Source organism: Rhinichthys klamathensis, unplaced genomic scaffold (genome assembly GCF_029890125.1).
Source record: "Rhinichthys klamathensis goyatoka isolate OS25496 unplaced genomic scaffold, OSU_Roscu_1.1 h1tg000231l_1, whole genome shotgun sequence".
Lineage (NCBI taxonomy): Eukaryota > Metazoa > Chordata > Actinopteri > Cypriniformes > Leuciscidae > Rhinichthys > Rhinichthys klamathensis.
The window spans coordinates 350,084-370,008 of NW_026606755.1; the positions used below are offsets into that span (position 1 = coordinate 350,084).

At 42.9% G+C, this 19,925-nt stretch overlaps 1 protein-coding gene across 1 annotated transcript; it reads left to right on the forward strand.

Annotated features, from left to right (window-relative positions):
• Positions 1–438: 438 nt before the first annotated feature.
• On the forward strand, positions 439–19,292 carry ssuh2rs1 (ssu-2 homolog, related sequence 1). The gene is made up of 13 exons (XM_056265241.1): positions 439–518; positions 607–665; positions 9,424–9,528; positions 10,493–10,568; positions 11,725–11,854; positions 12,173–12,233; positions 12,595–12,716; positions 14,655–14,717; positions 14,972–15,054; positions 15,217–15,309; positions 18,451–18,556; positions 18,640–18,747; positions 18,912–19,292. Exons 1-13 carry the CDS (start codon positions 499–501, stop codon positions 19,050–19,052), a joined length of 1,167 nt encoding a protein of 388 aa, XP_056121216.1. The 5' UTR covers positions 439–498; the 3' UTR covers positions 19,053–19,292.
• The last annotated feature ends 633 nt before the right edge of the window (positions 19,293–19,925 follow it).

Here is a 19,925-nt window from a genome sequence, read left to right on the forward strand (position 1 = left end):
AGAATTTTTTTTAATCTGATCTCATTTATACTATGGGAAGCCTCGTGAGCTGGGAAAATGTACTTTTATATTTTTCAGAAACTTGAAACAGAATTCAGGTCTGAAGGGGTTAAGGGGACATTGTGATGGGAAAAATAATATCAGATGGGAGGAAAAATTGGATCTCAATGATTTTGTGTTCCCCAGGGCAACTTGCATTCGCTCTCAAAACTTATGCTTGTTTTGCGAAGTTGAGTCAAAGTTTCACACAGCTCAACTAAATCGAAACCCCTTTGCTTTTGTGACATGCGCTACGACTCCAATATAACAAGGAGATTTACTAACGTTACTTTTTATATACAATGAACGACTGTGTAGACTGAGCAATGGCCTATTGTTGACTCGGTACACTTTATGAGGGAATCGTTAAGGAAATAACACGATCACATGATGTGTAAAGCAAAAGGAAACTGTTAAAACAATTCAGGAACTCTAGCTATTTCTAACTGCGTTTCCAAAATGGAGAGACCGATGGTGAGGTAAGATTTAAAAAGTCTTCTTAATCAACATTGTTTCGGTTTCAAAAAGTACACAAACTGACTTAATTCAACTTAACTTACTCCGAAGTGACTATGGAGCAAATTACGGCACAGTTAACCCGGTTTATGGATCACCAGCAGTAGCAGGTAAGCTTTTGTTTTGATTTCACGCATTCTCAGATTTCCACACGACGACACCCCTTATTCACAGCATATAGGTTACCTTATTTACATGCAGCGCCATCTTTAACGCTAAGGAAAGCGAGGATGTGAGGGATAAACATACGTCATCTCAGTGGATTGTACTCTTATTTGAACTGTTCTGCTGACGAAAAACTGAAAAAAATCTTTCCAAGCAATTTCAGCAGACAAAAAACTCAGCAGACGATATAAGCTGTGGAAAATTATAAGTGATCTAGGAGCTTTTTACAGCGGACACCATTGAAAACACGGTACGTAAAGTTACGTCTATGATCTATCCCTCACGTTTCGCTTTCATTCATACCTGTCATGATGACGTTCTTCATCTGACTACATTTTAAACAAAGGCTACGATATTACCATGGTAACCAGAGTTTCCGCTTAAAGCCACTTTGGTTTTCAAAACAACGCTAAATGTTTACGTAAATGTGTCGCTTCGTGCATAGTGTTTCATAAAAAAAACATTTCAACATTTCAACTTATAGTATTCAACTTATAGCGGTATTCCTTACAAAAATGCACTATGTTAATGAACGCATCCGCGAAAATACCTAGGTACATCTAATGCAAAACTTTACAAAACTAACATTTTTTACCATGGTAAAGTCCCATGTTAAAGTCCCCATGAATTCAATATTGACCATACTTACTTTGTTTGCCTAAATTGATCGTTTTGTGGTGAACAATTCATCCATGCAAGTCAATCCACACAAAAAAAATTTTGGGCTTCGTAATCTTTAAAGCTGCCGTCGGCAACATTTTTTTGAACATATTCAGTGAAATCGACACTATAATCTGACAGAACAACATAAATAAAGTGGTTTTAGAAAAAAACCCGAGCTTCTAACTCCACCTGGAGGTTGTTATTTGTTTTGCAAAAATCCACAGCTCCCGGTTCATCATGTCCAATCAGCGCAGGGGGGTGTGAGATCTGACTGTCAATCACAGATCGGGCACACGCCACCCCTCGCGCACGTTACAATCACATGCACACGCCTGAAGTTCGCGGAAATTCGCGCAGTAACGAAGAGTGATGGCGGAAAATCAAGTAAGCTCATTTAGAGTATAAATGACGTTAGCAATTGCAATCTATCGGTACATTAGCCAGGTCAGGACAGCATACCTCCAAATACTCCATGGTGTTGATGGATGCTGATGAGACGGGCGCGTTCCAGGGCTCTCAAGTTTTGAAGACAGGTAAGAGTGACACCCAGCCGACGGGGGGTTGGATACATTTTTGTCATTGGTTGTTGCGTTAAATCTTACCCAGATACAATAGTGCTATTTTCTGATTGGCTATTGTGTAGCTCGACGAACAACACCAGAGGAAACGCGCTTGATTCATGCCGGTTCCACAGTGAGAGCGGCGCGGCCAGAGTTCTCTTACGAGAGTATCTCTCGTACTGCGTAATAGCTTACGCTAGGGGAAAAACTCTTTTCCGCGAGATATTGAAGCCAAAAATTATCCTTAATTTTTTATTAATGTAAAACGCTTTGCAGCAGCAAGCAGACCTAGGCGAAACAGCTTGCGCGCCTATTGGTTGCTCTGCAGCAAATGCAGCAGCCTATCGAGAGAGACTCTGCGTGACGCAATGACCAATGGGGGCAATTCGCGCCCATATCGTCACGTCCCGCCAGAAGGGGCGTGGTCTCACCCTATAAATATGCTCGTTAGGCTGATACAAGCTGATTTTTACCTCTTCAGCGAAGCACACGCATCGCTGGATCCGGAGTGAGAAGCCGCGCCGTCGAAGCAAGCCTTTCAGCGGGACGAGCTCTGGAGTCGCTGGCCTCGCCGCCTTCAACTGCCGTACCTGCTGCGCTTTCCGGCGTTATATATCCTTTTCATACTCTGTGTGTATTTACTCTGTTGAGAGTGTTTGTCAGCTTACTTCGCGACTCACACTTCTCTCACAAAAGAGCTGCGTCTTTTTAAAGATGCCTTCCTGTGGCTCGTGCCGCGCCCCGCTCAGCGATGGAGACCGGCACGTCATCTGTGTTTCCTGCTTGGGTGAGGATCACGCGGCTCTCGCGCTCGCTGACGGCGGATGCCCTCATTGCGAGCTGTTGCCCATGGTGACTCTGAGGACTCGCCTGGCATCATTCTCCGAGCCTTCACCGCAGCCCGCCGTGGTGCCGCGCCGCAAGAAGCGCCGCGCCCAGCGCGCTCCCGAGCTTTCTCCAGCCCGCCAAAGCTCGCCGGTTCGCCCGCCAGCTTCGCCGGTTTCGCTCGAGTCGCTCACTGACGGACAACGGCCGCCGCCTGCCGCCGCGTCCATCCACGAGTTTGACGAACCCACCGAGGCGTGTTCTCTTCTGGCATCCGATAGCGAGGATTGGGCGAGCTCCGTGGACCTCCCCTCCGCTAGCTTTTCCCGCCAGACCACTGGTAAGAGAGCCGGCATTGAGACTGAGCTGATGCGTCTGCTCTCTCAGGCCGTGGATAGCATCGGCCTCGATTGGGAAGCGCCCGCGCAACCGCCGCGCAACAGGCGAGCTCTGTGGACCTCCGCCTTCTGTCCGCGAGTCGTCAAGGAAACGGGCCAGCATTCTACCCCGCCCCCCATGGGCGTGCGTCACCGGCAGATGAGAAAAGAGTGTGTTTTAGTCCCCGCCGAGGCCGGATTAATCTCCATTTCTCAAACATTTCTCAGCTCCTAGTTTGAGCGGCTGAAAATGTCATTATTGCAGCAATGAGCCTGTTGTATAACACGCACACCTGCATACAAACGCCGACACACACAAAACTGTGATGACGCTCTCTTATCTGCTTGCGCTAGTGTAGTTCTCCCTGTGGCCCAGTGGCGGAACCTGAAGCTTTCACGCGGGAGACCCGTGTTCGATCCCGGCTTTGCAGCAGATAAAAATTTAGTCTCGCCGCGGCCAGACTTCCACCGAAACTTTTCGCTCGTTCAGTTCCAGATAATGCGACTGTTCCAGTGTATTTTGCAGTAAACAAGCTGGTACCACGGCCCGCTTGCCTGCACATAAAGGCCGTTTCCATGGCGACCCAGAAAAATCATTGTATTTCTGGTTTTCCGGCCACAGCCGATGGTGTTATAAGTGTAATAAAATGCTCACAGCCCAGTGTTCATTTCTACACACAAACACAGCCCGCCACGGTACAGGGCTCGCACAATTGTGCATTAAATGTAGTGAATGTGCCCACAACCCAGTGCCCACATACACTACCACGGTTTCTGTAAAACGAAACCAACACAAGTCTTCCTAGCCTCCTAGGAAATTGACGGTGTTTCAGTCTCGCCGTGGCCAGACTTCCACTGAAATTTTCGCTCGTTCAGTTCCAGAAAATGTGACTGTTCCAGTGTATTTTGCAGTAAGCAAGCCAGTACCATGCCCGCTTGCCTGCACACTAATGCTGTTCCCACGGCGACCCAGATAAATCACATAAATGGTGTATTTTCTGATATTCCGGCCACAGCCGATGGTGTTATGAGTGTATTGAAAATGCCTACAACCCAGGGCTCATTTCTACACACAAACACAGCCCGCAGAAATGCAGGGCTCGCACAAACAATCCGGCCACGGCCGATGGTGTTATGAGTGTTGTAAGAATGCCCACCCAGTGCCCATTCCCACACCCAGACACAGCCTGCCACGGTGCAGGGCTAGCACAAATAAACTCGACTCAGGTCGATTGTGCAAACAATGTAGTAAACGCGCCCATGTCACCATGCCCGCTCACACTACATGCTGCGTGTCCCTTGGTTTCTGTAAAAACGAAACCAACACACATTCAGTCGGCCATGAACGACGGTGTTTTCAGTGTAATAAATTTGCCCGCAGCCCCGCGCCCACATTTTGTCACAGACACGCCGATTCCTACGGGATCTCCCCCGCTCGCTTTTTCTGCACTATCTGCCATAAAAAAGCTGAGCGCGGTCAGGCCGCCCGCTGTGATCAGCGCGCCCCCCGCCTCGAACGCTGTAAACACGGTGTTGTGTTCCCAGTATGCCCGGGCTCTCGAGTTGCCGTTTTGCCGCGACCAGAGCCCGGATTTCATTCTGCCCCTAGCTATTCATGCAGATGCGTGGTCAAAGCTTCCCGGGGTATCAGAATGGGTGCTGAACACTATAAAGAGAGGCTATTCGCTACAATTCGCTCGACGCCCACGCCGCTATACGGCGCGCGTCGAAACTACGGTGAAAAACGAAGTGTCTCATCTACTTCGTGCCGAGATAGCGAAACTACTGAGCAAAGGGGCTATAGAACCTTTATCTCAGGCTCAGAGCGAAGGGGGCCTATACAGCAGATATTTTCTGGTACCGAAAAAGGATGGGGGTCTCAGACCCATTTTAGATCTGCGACAGCTGAACAGAGCGCTTGTCATACGCCAGTTCAGAATGCTTACGACCAGGAAAATCCTCGCGCAAGTGCGCCACGGGGACTGGTTTATGTCAATAGATCTGAAAGACGCCTATTTCCAGATACAAATAGCGTCCCATCACAGGCGATTTTTGAGATTCGCCTTCGAGGGCCAGGCATATCAATACACAGTCCTGCCGTTCGGCCTGTCCCTAGCACCTCGTACATTTACGAAGTGCATGGACGCGGCGCTCGCACCCCTGAGACTTCAGGGCATGCGAGTCCTGAACTACTTGGACGATTGGCTGATTCTAGCTCGATCACGATCGGAGCTCATAGAACACAGGGCCGCATTACTCGAGCACCTCGAGAAGCTGGGCCTCACAGTCAATTGGGCGAAGAGCTCACTGTCTCCCAGTCGGAAAATTTCCTTTCTGGGAACCGTGTTGGACTCGCTGTCCATGACAGCACGCCTGTCACCAGAGCGCGTACTGAGTATTCAGCGCGGCGTGAAATCCTTCCGCCACGGCGCGATAGTTCCGCTCAAAAGGTTTCAGAAAGTGCTGGGGCTGATGGCCTCAGCAGCCTCTGTACTCCAGTTGGGCTTGCTCCGCATGCGCCCACTGCAGATGTGGCTGAAAGCGCGGGTTCCACCCAGGGCATGGACAGCGGGTCTGTTTCGCCTCAGGGTCGACCTTCAGTGCGTTTCAGCTCTGGAACCTTGGAAAGTGACCGACTGGTATCAGTCAGGTGTGAGTCTGGGGACCGCTTCGAGTGTGAAGGTGGTGTCTACGGACGCCTCCACCTCGGGGTGGGGAGCGCTGCTCGAGGGCAGACCGCTAGCTGGCCTGTGGTCAGAACGGGAAAAGCTCCTTCACATAAACTGCTTGGAGATGATAGCAGTCGACAAAGCGCTACGGCTTTTTTGTCCCCAGATAACAGGCCACCACGTCTTAGTCCGGTCGGACAACATGTCAGTGGTGGCATACATAAATCGCCAGGGCGGCGTCAGGTCACGAAGCCTTCTCAGGCTGACGGAACGCCTTCTGGTCTGGGCTCAGCACAGCCTGCTCTCACTGAGAGCGGCGCACGTGCCTGGTCACCTGAATGTGGGACCAGACAGACTGTCCAGGAACAAGGTCCCGGCAGGGGAATGGTCGCTGCACCCGCAGACGGTCCAGCTGCTGTGGAAAACGTTCGGCAGAGCACAAGTGGACCTGTTCGCGTCCCACGAAAACGCTCATTGCCCGGAGTTTTTCTCGAAAAGCAAGGACGCGCTGGCTCATGTTTGGCCCCGCTGCCCCCTATATGCTTTTCCTCCCGTCTCGCTCCTGCCTCAGGTGTTGGAACGAATCAGGGAGAACGGATGCCCAGTGCTGCTCGTAGCTCCGCTCTGGTCAAACCAGACGTGGTTCCCTGCCCTGATGCAGCTGACCAGCACTGCCCCATGGCCTGTACCATTGAGGAGAGACCTCCTCTCTCAGGCGGAGGGCTCGATTTGGCACCCTCGCCCGGAGTTGTGGTCCCTGCACTCATGGGCCATCAACGGGTACCCGCTAGCCTCCCAGAAGGAGTGTTAAACACGATCGCGCAGGCTAGAGCTCCGTCTACCAGGCGGCTCTACTCCTCGAAATGGTCTGTTTTCTCTGCATGGTGTCAAGCCCAGAGCTTTTCACCTGTGGAATGCGGGGTTTCGGAAGTGCTTTCCTTCCTTCAAGAGCTACTGGATAAGGGCAGGACCCCATCCACGCTCAAAGTATATGTGGCGGCCATAGCAACGTTTGCAAAACCGGTGTCTGGCCAGTCGCTGGGGAAAAACGACTTAGTCGTGCGTTTCCTTAGGGGAGCTCGGAGGCTGAACCCTCCCAGGCCCCCTTCAGTCCCGACGTGGGACCTTTCCACGGTCCTGGAGGCCATGAAAGGCGCCCCGTTCGAGCCAATCCAGCTGGTGGACATGAAACACCTGTCGTTCAAAACAGTGTTTCTCATGGCTCTCGCTTCAGTGAAGCGCATAGGGGACTTACAGGCGCTTTCAGTAAGCTCGTCGTGTATGGAGTTTGGGCCTAATGACTCGAAGGTCATTCTCAAACCGAAGCACGGGTATGTCCCGAAATCCCTCAATACACCGTTCAGGGCCCAGGTAATTTCCCTGTGCGCCCTTCCGGTTCTCAGTGAGGAGGAGGATGCGAGTCTCCTTTGCCCCGTCAGGGCATTGAGAGCTTACGTGTCACGCTCGTCTGTTTTCAGACAGACGGAGCAGCTTTTTGTTTTGTTTGGCGGGCGTTCCAAGGGACTCGCCGCCTCAAAACAGAGCCTATCCAGATGGATAGTGGATGCCATTGCGCTCGCTTACTCTGCGAAGGGCCTACAGTGCCCCTTGGGTGTCAGGGCGCACTCCACGAGAGGCGTGGCCTCTTCGTGGGCATGGTCAAGCGGGGTTTCCCTGCAAGATATAATCTGCCAGAATTGCCGACTGGAGCTTTAATCAAAATCTGAAATTTCCCCTCCCCTCTGCGTTGGAGGACCTTGCCTGATGACGTAGGTTTCACGGTTTGGGCGTCTTCTTAACATCCGTAACCACGCCCCTCCAACTGACAGTAGACAGGCTGAATGAAAACACCTACTTTTCTAGATCCAATCAGGTGCTAGTTGGGGAAAAAGCCACGCCCACCATTTTGCCTCATTTAGTATTCCGTTTCTCTCGGAAATACGTCAAAACACTGGAGAAAAGTCGTTTGCAACTTCCGGTTCACGGGGACTTTAATATGGTACTCCGAAAAATACCAACAATGTAGCTACTTAAAACTATGGTAAATGTAAAAAACAAACAAACAAACAAAAAAAAGTTAGTTTTATGGCACTTTCTGTTAGTATATAAAACACTCGTCATACCATTACCACTACTACTACCACCACAGTATCTTTATTGAGACTGTAAAATCATAATTCATAAAATAAATATTCAAAACAGTGTAACTTTTTGAAGTTACTGTAGGAAACTCAGAAGTGAAGACCAGGAGACATGGTTGTATCTTCAGCAGGAGGAATCTTTATTGTGAACGATCTGTTAGCTGCGTCATCCAGTCGAACTAAAGGCTGAATACACTTCAAGACTTTTGTTCAGATTTTAAAAGTTGTGTAGTGTATTACAGCCTTAAGGAAATGATTCATTGTAGTTTATTATACTAGATTTTAGGAGGCAGTGCTTAGAAATGGAGACAAAGCATCTGGAATACGACCTTAAACAAAGCTTGCAAATGAATTATCCAAGTATAAACCGCCCCAGACTCTATGTTACCTAATCCAATCAACATAAATTCAAAGAATGGGACAGAGCAGAGGGGGGATAGTCTCTGCATTCTGACTCACTTGACTTACAATAAAGAAAACGACTGGCAGGAACCTCTTGCTTCAATCTTTGCTTAACAGAATCATTCATCAGATTTCATCATCTTTACCTTAAATGCTAAATACAATATACTTTCCCTTAGTTTTTCATGTGATGTTATGTAAGGATCAGCGGATCTTAAACAGGTTCTTAAATTTGTAATCCCACATTACCAGTTTTATTGTAGAAACAGCTAATTAAAAGTGTGAAAACATTGTTAAACAAGTGTATACTGTGTAGTATTACAAAAAGTATGGTATTCTTTGACATACCCTTTTATTGTGATTATAGCACTTACAAAAAAAAAAAAGTTTACTACTATGGTTTTTAGACATGGTTCTATGGTAGTATTAGGATATTCCATAGAACTGCTTTGTAATATAAATTCTGTGGAATATCAATTTCAGTACAACTGCCAAAATCCCAGGGTTTTACTATCTCATCACTATGGTACAGTTCCTAAAGCTTGTCACAACTAGCCTTCTAGCCTACTCAGTTTACAATCCAATTATACACCCACTCCTCCATTCAACACCATCCAATAGCAGCCACTCTCAGACGTAAACCATACATTCCTGTACCATATGCACATTATGCAGCCTACATAAGACCTGCCCCCAGAGGCATTAGTTCTCACTCTGCTCACCTCGAGAAAAACACTGCCTTCAGGAATCTTTCAAGATCTAAAAAGTAAGTCCCTTACTATTTGGTGCAGACTTCTATAACATGTCCAATAGCTTATTTGGCTAAGCAACTGAAAACTATTAATAACTGGCTATTTATAGGCTTTTTACAAAGATATTTCAGCACAGGCCACTGCGATTGACCAATCAGAATAAAATATTTCAGAAAGCTGTGCAATAGAAAAAAGCATAGAAAAAAAAAAAAGTTTAAATATGTAGTGACATTTGTAACAGAATTTTATCAATGGTTAATAAATGCCTTTGTTGTTGGCAACTTCCCTAACTGGTTTGTTTGAATGTCACTCAGCCATGGCAGCCCCACCCGCGGCAAGCGTCCATCAACCTTCCGCTCCCCCGGCAAACATGTTCGATTCGGTCCCGGGATATGAAGGAACAGTGGCTGGCGGAGGAGGTAAGAGGCATGCAAAAAATTGAATACATTTCCCAGTAATTCTGTGAAATGTAGTCATGTTCCATCATGTTCCACAAAATTACAATTACAATAAATCAAACTTAATTATTTGTTCTGTGACTAGAGCTTTTAACATTCATTACTGGGGGAAAACATTTCCTGTTAATGTAATCTGTACAAGTAGTTCAAACTAATATAATTTATAGAATATGTTATGCAATCATATCTGACATATACTGTAAAGATTCATTGTTAAACACTTCAATTAAAATATGTATATGAATTTGTTTGTTTGAATTTGTATTGAATTGCAATTCTGCTTCCTTTAATTCAAATTCGAATTGTAATTCTAGATCCTGTTTATGACATCGATTCAAATTCAATTCAAATTCAAGAATTGAATTGGAATTCAGGAGTCATTCTCAATTCAATTCTGAATTGTGCACAAGCCTGTTCAGCATGAGCAATAAATGTGCGTTTTAGTCATGCCGGAAATATCGTATGTAAGAGTTTAACACACATGAAAGTCAAAAGTCTTAATTAAGAGTAGAAAACTCTTTCTGAATTGGAGGCATGTGAGTGAGATTCAATGTATGGAGTGTTAAATTTGTTATAATGAATTAAATCTTCTTTTTTTTCATTTAGAAGTTGCATATACAAAATACCATAGTATTGTACAATTACAGTACAATAGAATATATAACGGTTTAATTTACAGCACCTTCATAAACTGAAAAACATATAAAAGCAAAAACAAACCCAGTGTGCATTCTTTAATTCATCATTTTGTAGAAAAGAAAAGGTACATCGCTCTCTTGCTCTGACCAAACTAGAGCGTTTTCAACTCGAAAATGCAAACTTCCCAGTAGGACTTAAATGCACCAATAGACTTTGTAGTTTTCAGAGCACCAAAACACATGAATAAGCCCCTAGTTTTGTTACTGATGTGTCTCTCTTTTCACAGGTGGGTATCTCCCTCCTCCAATGCCAACTGTACCGATGCCTGTGCCTGAACAAGCCCCCAGCCCACCAGACTGGCAGTAAGAGCTTTTTCTTTACACAGAAAACACACAATGCACTCAGTGAATCTTTAACACTGTACAGGCACCCACCTACGATATGCAATCATCGTACAAAGATGGGAATTCTTAATTTCTCACCGTTTGGGTGTCCCTTATCTTTGGGGTTCTCAAACTAGGTCTGCATGATTAATTGAAAATTTGAAATATAACCAAAATGCAAAGGCTGTGATTTATTTAAACAAATATTTGTGCTATGTGTTTCAGAGTGAAGCACGGCACTCGCTGTGTTCATTTGCACTCTGTACCTTACCATACTTGTAATGTTTTTTGTTGTTTTTTTACAGTGATGTATTACAATTGTACTGTTTAATTTAATTGTATAGTTTTATATTTTCATATAGTAATAATAAAAAGTCATAATTTTAAAAAATAAGGATTATTATTATTTTATATTTATATAAAACATCATTTATAATTAATATTTTAATATATATTAATATTATTTTATAATATATAATTAATCAAATCTATAAGGCCAAATTGTGTAGGCCTACAAACAAGCACAGCTAACTTTTTTAAACTAAACAAAATGTTACATTTTACATTTATATTGCAATTTTTATCAGAAAAATCTAAAATGTTTTCCAAATTGTGCAGCTCTGTCAAACTGAAAAATGTCTCTCAAGATTATTTATTTACTGTAGATAGACCTATATATAGATGAACTTTTGAATAATAATGCATTCAAAATTATTTAAGTAATCATGTTTTTTAATAGTTGACTTTTGACAGTACAGTAACAATAAATAAAAAATATTTTTTGGAGCAAACAGCACGTTTTTAGACCATCACACTTTTCCTGTCAGACAATATAAATAGGTAATTGTACATGAATATATATATATGCTTGTATACTCCATTCTCAAGGAGATAATCATTTTTGGTTCTTGGCATCAAAAAGTTTGAAAGCTTTATCTAGCACATTTGCTGATTCGCCTTGTTAGCTCATCAGTGTGCACTTTGACCTGAAGTGGGTGTGTCTGCTTTGAAAAACAACAAAAAAGTGTCATGGTGGGGTCTTCCAGGACCAAGTTTGACAAATATTGTACAACACACACCCTGTTGAACATGTGCAAAGGTCACCCACATATTGATCTTTTCTCATTGATATCAGTATACCTTCCATCTCAGAGGAGAGAGCACGCGAAGCTTTTGCAACGTACGTCTCCAGTAAGTGCTGCTATAGTTCTGACCCCGTCAAAGATGGAGTTATTACCAACATGGAGTCCTTTAACACCTACAGGGTGAGACCTACAATAAATCATCGTCATTATGAGCATATTTTTCTTAGTATGAGGAGTAGAAAAGTACGGAGCCTCTAAAAGGACATGGTGATGGAATAAATATAAGATGGGAGGAAAAAATAGATTCCAAAAAATTTGCGTTCCCCCAAGAAACTTTGTGTTCGCTCACAAAGAACATGTCCCTTTAGGTGCTCCGTAAAAAAGTATCGACTATTAGAGTTATTTTGACATGCATAATGTTAATGTGATTTGTGGTTGATAGAACAAAATGCTGCTCTGGATGGTTTATTCAGATGTGTCTGCTTATTCTGTTCTCAGTATCGTTTGGAGACCTTCAATGAGTCCAGATCTACTGAATGGAGTCAGGAGCCGTTTGCAGGTACCCAGAAGTCATACTGGGCCTGTTTGCACTTCATGCGTCTTTTGGCTCCATTAACACTTGGTCACATACATTTGTCTCCACAAAAAGAGATGTACGATGTAAATCCGATCTCGCATATGTAAATCTAGTTCATCTCCATGTTGATGCAAATGCTGGGCAATTACATTTTTCTGCATTTGATGTGGCCAATTAACAACAAAAGCTCAATTTCTCTGTCAAGAAGATTCATTGGGTCACGTTATAAAAATTTCAACTGCCCTTTTTTTTAAAGCTCACATGCCTCTATGATGTAATGCCTCATCAGACATGGCTCTTGGGAATTTACCAAACTGTTTCTCACTGTGTTCTTCTCTCCCAGGGCAGCCTGTGGATGCTGGTGTTCAACCTGCTCCAGGACCGTGGCAGATTGCAGCTCAACCCCCGGCCTTCTTTCAAGAGCACAAGCAGACCATTAGAGTGCCCTTCACTTCCTCAGTCAAGGTTTGTCCTTTAAAGGCCCATGAATCCCCAAAACATATTTTTGAGATGTGAACAGTAATGCACAGGCTGCACATCACTGAAAACACTAAGGCCCCATTTACTCACTGCATGGTTCAAGTGACCCAAATCCCATTTTTTCCTCTCATGTGGCACAGATCGTATATGACCCATGAACGTGCAAGCAGGAAAAAAACGCATGGATTCCGATTTTCTCAGATCGGATTCAGGCCTCACTCATATGTGGTAATAAATCGGATATGAATCGGATACGTGCATTTGCGTGTGCCATGTAAGCAGACAAATCGGATATTCCCCAGTAAATGCGAGTCGTACATCACTAAAAAAAGTGACGTCAACTCAGGTGGACACCACCAACTGAGATCACATGACTTATTATAGGCGCGATGGAGGATGAAGGATACACACAGTGGAGCAATGCGGAGGTTTCATGTCTTTTGAGTGTTTGGGGTGAAGAGACAGTGCAGGCAAAAATGCAGGGTTGTTACAGAAATAAATCCGTGTGTGAAGACATTTCACGAGATATGGGGAGGCACGGTTTTAAGCGCTCGTGGCAGTGCCACCTTAAGATAAAAAGCTTAATGACTTTTAAAAATATTGTGGAAAGCAAAACACTGGATAATTTTATTCGCATCTGCATCCATTGTATTTCGTGCTGTTTTACTTCCTTTTCCGGGTCAGAACGTCTACATTTGGTAGTTTCAGCAGTGTAGTGTAAATGCAAAAATCGGATACGGGTCACTTTTAAAAGATGATGTAAGCGGGTCGTCAAAAAAACGGATATAGTCAGAAAATCGGATTTGGGCATCAAGACCTGCAGTGTAAATGCAGCCTAAAAGCGCTCATAAATTTTACCAACAAGTGGAAATTTGGGAGTGTGTGACTGGCTGCCGGCACGATTTTACGTCAGCCAGTCCTGAGCGTGAGCTGAATTTATTCATGAGAATTAACTCTTTTAACAATGCTCGCAACGAGGATCATATAGATCATACACGGACCGGAGCAAGCACATTTCTATGGACAAATTTCAAATACTCTAGAGCTCTAAACATGAACCAACACCGCGTATACACACATATTTAGTCAGGTCTTATTCAAATGAAATGTGCAAATATGGACAATGATACAACTGTACTGATAATGAACGCAATGACATGATGAATTATTCTGATACATAGAAGACACTAATGTAGACCGACAATTCATGACACTTTAACCACAAGATCCATCAAACTTAGAGAGCAGGTCTCATTCAACACACACTGTATCAGAGCATTTCTGCATGAAACATCAACAAATTCTAAAGGTTTTGGAAGCATTTTATTTAATCTTCCAGAAGATCACAAGGATCTTTCATTTCAATTGTTCTGTTTGTACAGAACCTTCCTTCATAAGGAAATACATTTTAAATTTTATAAACCTTTAAAGACAGACCTAAATGAGCTACAAGGTTGTTAATCAATGATATATGCATTTGTTGAAGCCGTCAACCTGCATAATCTTAACTCTTTTTGTTTAAATAATCACGATTAACAGCACAATCCCTTGTGAAGAACTACATTAGTAGTTCTTCAGTCAAACTTCTTAAATCTTTGTAATTAAGTTCTTTGCAATATTGTACAATAAACATAGAATATATTGTTTCTATATATAAAATCAACATATTCAAATCAATGTTTTTATATTTATCCATCATTTTTAATTTGATTAGGCTGTTCATAAAGCTTTATGGGATTGTAGTTCTTAACCTCATTAAAGCCGTTAAGTTCACATTCTTGTGCTTTTTTTAAAATCCCTATGGAAAAAAATAATGGGATGAATAATAATAAGCACAAGTGCTTTTTGGTAAACATCACAGTAATGCTTATATTCAACCAGTCAGATCATATTTTACAGCATTAAATTCTGTTTGTACCCTAGAACTGTCACCAGTGTCTTGGAATGGGAAGAAACCCCTGTAACACCTGTGCGGGAGCTGGAAGCGTAAGTCAATTTTAACTAGCACAGACCGAACCAGCTGCTTGCCATTTGAACAATGAATTTCATTGTTCTCAAAGGTATTTTCACAGAAGAAAATAAGCTAGATGCATAAAAGTCTCCTTTTGTGTGGTGCCTGGAGATGTTGAATGTTATTGAAAATGTGCACACAGTCCACAGAATGGTTTTCATTCAGCTTATATGACATAAAATAGCAGTCTAACATGAACTGTTTGTCCTCTATTGTTGTCCATGTGCAGAAAGCCTGTTGGGTGTGTAATGGTTCTGGTTTCCGCCAAACTAATGACCGCTGCAATCACTGCAATGGCCGTGGACGTGAAAAGTAAGTCTTAATTTATTTATTTATTTTTATTTATATATATATATATATATATATTATGTTATTCTAGCTACTATGGTTTGAATTCTCATGAAATCCTTCTGGGGGCTTCAGTGAGTGGTTTGGTGTTTTTTGAGTGGTTACATGTTGTCTGGTGTCTTTCAGCTGTAGTCCATGTAGCGGCAACGGCTCTTGTCAGTGTGACACCTGCAATGGGAAGAGACAACTGATCGTCTTCATCAACCTCAATGTTAAATGGTATGATTTAAAGGGCACCTATTATGCAAAATTCACTTTTACATGGTGTTTGAAAATAAATGTGCGTTGGCAGTGTGTGTACACATACACAACCACCCTATAACGATAAAAATCCACCCAGTTTTTTTTTTTTTTTTTAATCCCCATAAATCATAAGCACCGTCTCAGAACATCCATTCGGTCATTTTGACGAACGAAATTCAAAGATCCGAGTCAGTTAAATGATCTGAACTTCCCATTACTAATTATCATCCCGTGAGATGAGATTGTCCTGCCACTGAGCGCGAACTCGTGAGGCTCCGCCCTCTGTGCCAGGCCGGCAGCAGAAGCTCATTGGCGTTTAAAGAGATGCACACTAAGGCCATGTCCACACGGACACGGGTATTTTTATAACCGGAGTTTTTCCTACAGCGTTTTAAAAAAAAATCCCGTCCACACATGCTCGGTCTCCGTCTACATGAAAACGTAAAAACACGCAATCAAGCGCGGTCAAGAGCATGCCACGCCAGCAGGCGGCGATATAAACCTTAACCCTAAAGCCACGTTGGCCAATCAGAAGCGCAAATCTGATGTCAAACACAGCTGATAACGGCGCACACTCTGACGTCGCAAGGCAAAAACCCCGGTTTCACTGTCTACACGACAACACTGTAACCGGCGTCTCTGAAAATCCTCACCCTGGCAGGGGTTTTCAAAAATGTTCGGTTTCAGTGCGTTTTCGTGTGGACGAACGGCCGAACTGCGTAAAAAAAGTCACGGTTATAAAAATACCCGTGTCCGTGTGGACAGGGCCTAAAACGGCGTGTTTTTCTCAGCCTCAAAAAGTGACAATTTAAACATGCTGTAAAAAATTATATGTTGGGTATTTTGAGCTAAAACTTTACATACACACTCTGGGGACATCAAAGACTTATTTTACATCTTGTGAAAAGGGGCATAATAGGTGCCCTTTAACATTAGTGTTACTGTGCGTTCACACCGGACGCGAATAGCGCGTCAAATTCGCGTCTACCGCGTCTAGTTTGACGCTTGAGCACTTTGTGTTAATTCGCGTGTCAATGGCGAAATTGACGCGCGTAAAAACAAAAGTTTGAAGCGAAATTTACGCGCGTCAGAGGCGAAATCCGGAGGCGAAAGTTTCGAAACCCGTTGGCGGCCATCTTTTTAGATGTTTATCGAGCATTAGCATTAGCATTATTCGATAGAGTCACCGCTCGTATATGCTCTGGAGAGCAGAAACAGCTCCGTAGGGGACATCGTCGCTGTACTCGGGTCCACCAGAACCTCCGGAGGGTTTCAGGAGTTTCACAATTTGCTCCAGGAGCTAGGTTTGGTGGACCTAACGGTGAGGACGCCGACGAGGACAGCGTAGGCCGTATAAGGCCTCGGCCTCGAGTGGTCTATGCCTGTCGAGCCCGCGCTCTACAGCCCGGCGCGAGGTTCACCATCGCCGGCACACACCTAATCTGTCATTTATTTTTGTTTTGATAATAAATGAAGCCAGCCTCCAAAAGTGATTAATCTGTCCGAATTGACGCAGAAGTTCAGATTTTTCAACTCGGGCGGCAGACGCGAATTCGCGTCAAACGCGTGAATGCACAAATAGCACTAACTAAATCATTCGCGCGTAACGCGCTTAAAGGAGAACTCCGGCGCAAAATGAACCTTTGGTCTAATTACACATTGTTACCTAGTCAACCGTTATCTGAGATTTGTTTTCATGATTATCGAATGTAAATAGTTTTATCTCTAAAAACAGTTTAGCCTATAAAGCTAGTATAATGCTAGTATATTGGGCATAGTGTAATGACAAATAAAAATCGCTTGTTAATACCACTAACAAGGCTCAAAATAGACCCACACTAACACGGTAGCATAATAAGGGTCCCTACCTTCAAACCGAAGCATTGAGAACTTTGTCAGTGTCCAGACAGTTTAATAAGAAGATATTTTAAACATACAGTCAACTTCGCGTATACAGGCAGAATCCATCTTTGAAATACAGCCTTTACCAGTCGATCTACGAACGCCGATCCAAGTGCGCTGGTGAGAATGTGAACGAGCTATAAGTTGTGATAAGGTGAGCGCGAACAGCAGGCTTGGATCGGCGTTCGTAGATCGACTGGTAAAGGCTGTATTTCAAAGATGGATTCTGCCTGTATACGCGAAGTTGACTGTATGTTTAAAATATCTTCTTATTAAACTGTCTGGACACTGACAAAGTTCTCAATGCTTCGGTTTGAAGGTAGGGACCCTCATTATGCTACCGTGGTAGTGTGGGGCTATTTTGAGCCTTGTTAGTGGTATTAACAAGCGATTTTTATTTGTCATTGATCTATGCCCAATATACTACTGTTATACTAGCTTTATAGGCTAAACTGTTTTTAGAGATAAAACTATTTACATTCGATAATCATGAAAACAAATCTCAGATAACGGTTGACTAGGTAACAATGTGTAATTAGACCAAAGGTTCATTTTGCGCCGGAGTTCTCCTTTAACGCGCCAGACGCTCAATTCGCGCCATTCGCGCGAACTTGACGCGCGAATGAGGCGTATTCGCGTCTACCGCGCCGCGCTCTACGCCTCATTCGCGCCGCAGGAATTTTTTACGCGCGTAACGCGTCTTTGCATTGACTTAACATTGAAATCACTCGCGCCTGACGCGCTATTCGCGTCCGGTGTGAACGCACCATGACACAAGCATGGCTATTACTACATACTATATTCAGACTTAAGGTTAACCAAAGTCCCTTTCAAGGAAAGTCTATTCACTTGGCGACTAGATTTTCAAAACCCTTTTACTTAGAAGACTGGGTGTGTTCCACCATATTGAACGTTGTAGTTTCCCTCATTCAAAAGTAATGGGAGTAAACCGTTATTCTATATCTATAGTCTTTGGGTTTACTCCCTCATTGTTTGCTACTGACATAAATCATGCAGAGAAATCATGCAGAGCTGTGCTGTTTTTTTTCTAATCGATCATGCTGATGATTTTTTCCTGGTGAACATTAAAATGGGCATAAAAAAACCCCAAAGATTTACATTCAAGTCCTTTCTTTGGAATGAATATTAATGATATTCAGAAGTCTTTCAAACTGAACTGTCTCATTCTGAAATCTATTTTTTGGATCATTTCAGGAGCACTGAGAAGGATGATTTCTTAGCACAAGATGTGAGTGGTCTACGAATGGAAAATCTGGAGAAGGTTTCAGGGAAGGAGCTCTTCAAAGACGCCCAGTATATGGTAAGCACAGACTGTACATATAATGAGCAGTAAAAAAAAAAGAGCACAAAAAAAAGTTAATCAGATGTATACGTTTACTGTAGGTCTATCCTGTGATGGGCTTCCCAGACTTTTCTGTTGCACAAGCTTCTGAGCGCTTAGTAAGAGACCATCAGGTGAAATACGCCCAAACCTCCCGCATATCACAACAGGTACAGCTGTACTTTTTTATAATTAGATTTTTTATTCATAAATTCTATGTTTTAGTACTAAAAATGTAATGCACAAACTTTACTGTATAATTACATTTGTTTGTAAATAGAGACATGCTTAATCTTGAATCTGTCATTCTGTAATTTCATCTGTCCTGTTCCAGAGGCAGACCATCGAGCTCATTCCCATAACCAAAGTGAGCTACATGTGGAAAGGAAAATCCCATGTTTACTATGTGTATGGAAATGAGTTGAAAGTGAACGCTGAGGACTATCCCGCCACCTGCTGCTGTTCTGTGATGTAACATCAAATACACCTGACCTGACATACAGTAGAAGTGCAGTATAAATACTGTATATCCATTAAGATGAACAAATGTAATGGTTCTGACGTATAGGCAAAATATACATCAATACTTGACAGACAGAAGTAATCATCATGTGATTCAATATGACCAAATGTCAATTACTAAACCTCTCTTAGATTAATACACTTTTTATATCATTATAAATAATAACAATATAATAAACTGTGAGATTTTTTTTTTACTGTGTCATAATTGATTCGTATTACTGGACATTGATGATTAAATAATTGTTTTTAATGAAATTTTGTTAATACATTTTTGGTTCGCCTAAAAAAATATAAAATGTGACTCTATGAAATTCATAATCACACATTTTCATCTTATTCTCTGTTGTAGTAGACATGCACTCACACTTACTGTGTGTAAGCTAAGAAGTGACAGTTAAGTGATAGATGTTACACTATGATTGATCTGTTATTTTCTTAATGGTTCCAAATATATTAAAATCAAACTCGAGAACTAATAATGTGGATGATTTAAATTGTTTTGCAGACATTTACTATGGTTTCAGAAACCTTTTTGCAGTTTGCATGTGGTATGTTGGCCATACTGTTTAATGGAAAAGGTTTTTAAAGGTGCAGTGTGTAATATTTAGGAGGATCTGTTGCCAGAAATGCAATATCGTATACATAACTACCGTAGTATTATATTATATACTATATTTTCAGTGGTGTATAAAGTTCTGAACCGTTGTGTTTCTTTACCTTAGAATGAGCCATTTTTATCTGCATACACAGTGGAAAGCCTGTGGTTATGTGGTCATAAAGACTTCCTCATTGGTGATCTTGTACCAAATTTCTATATAAAATG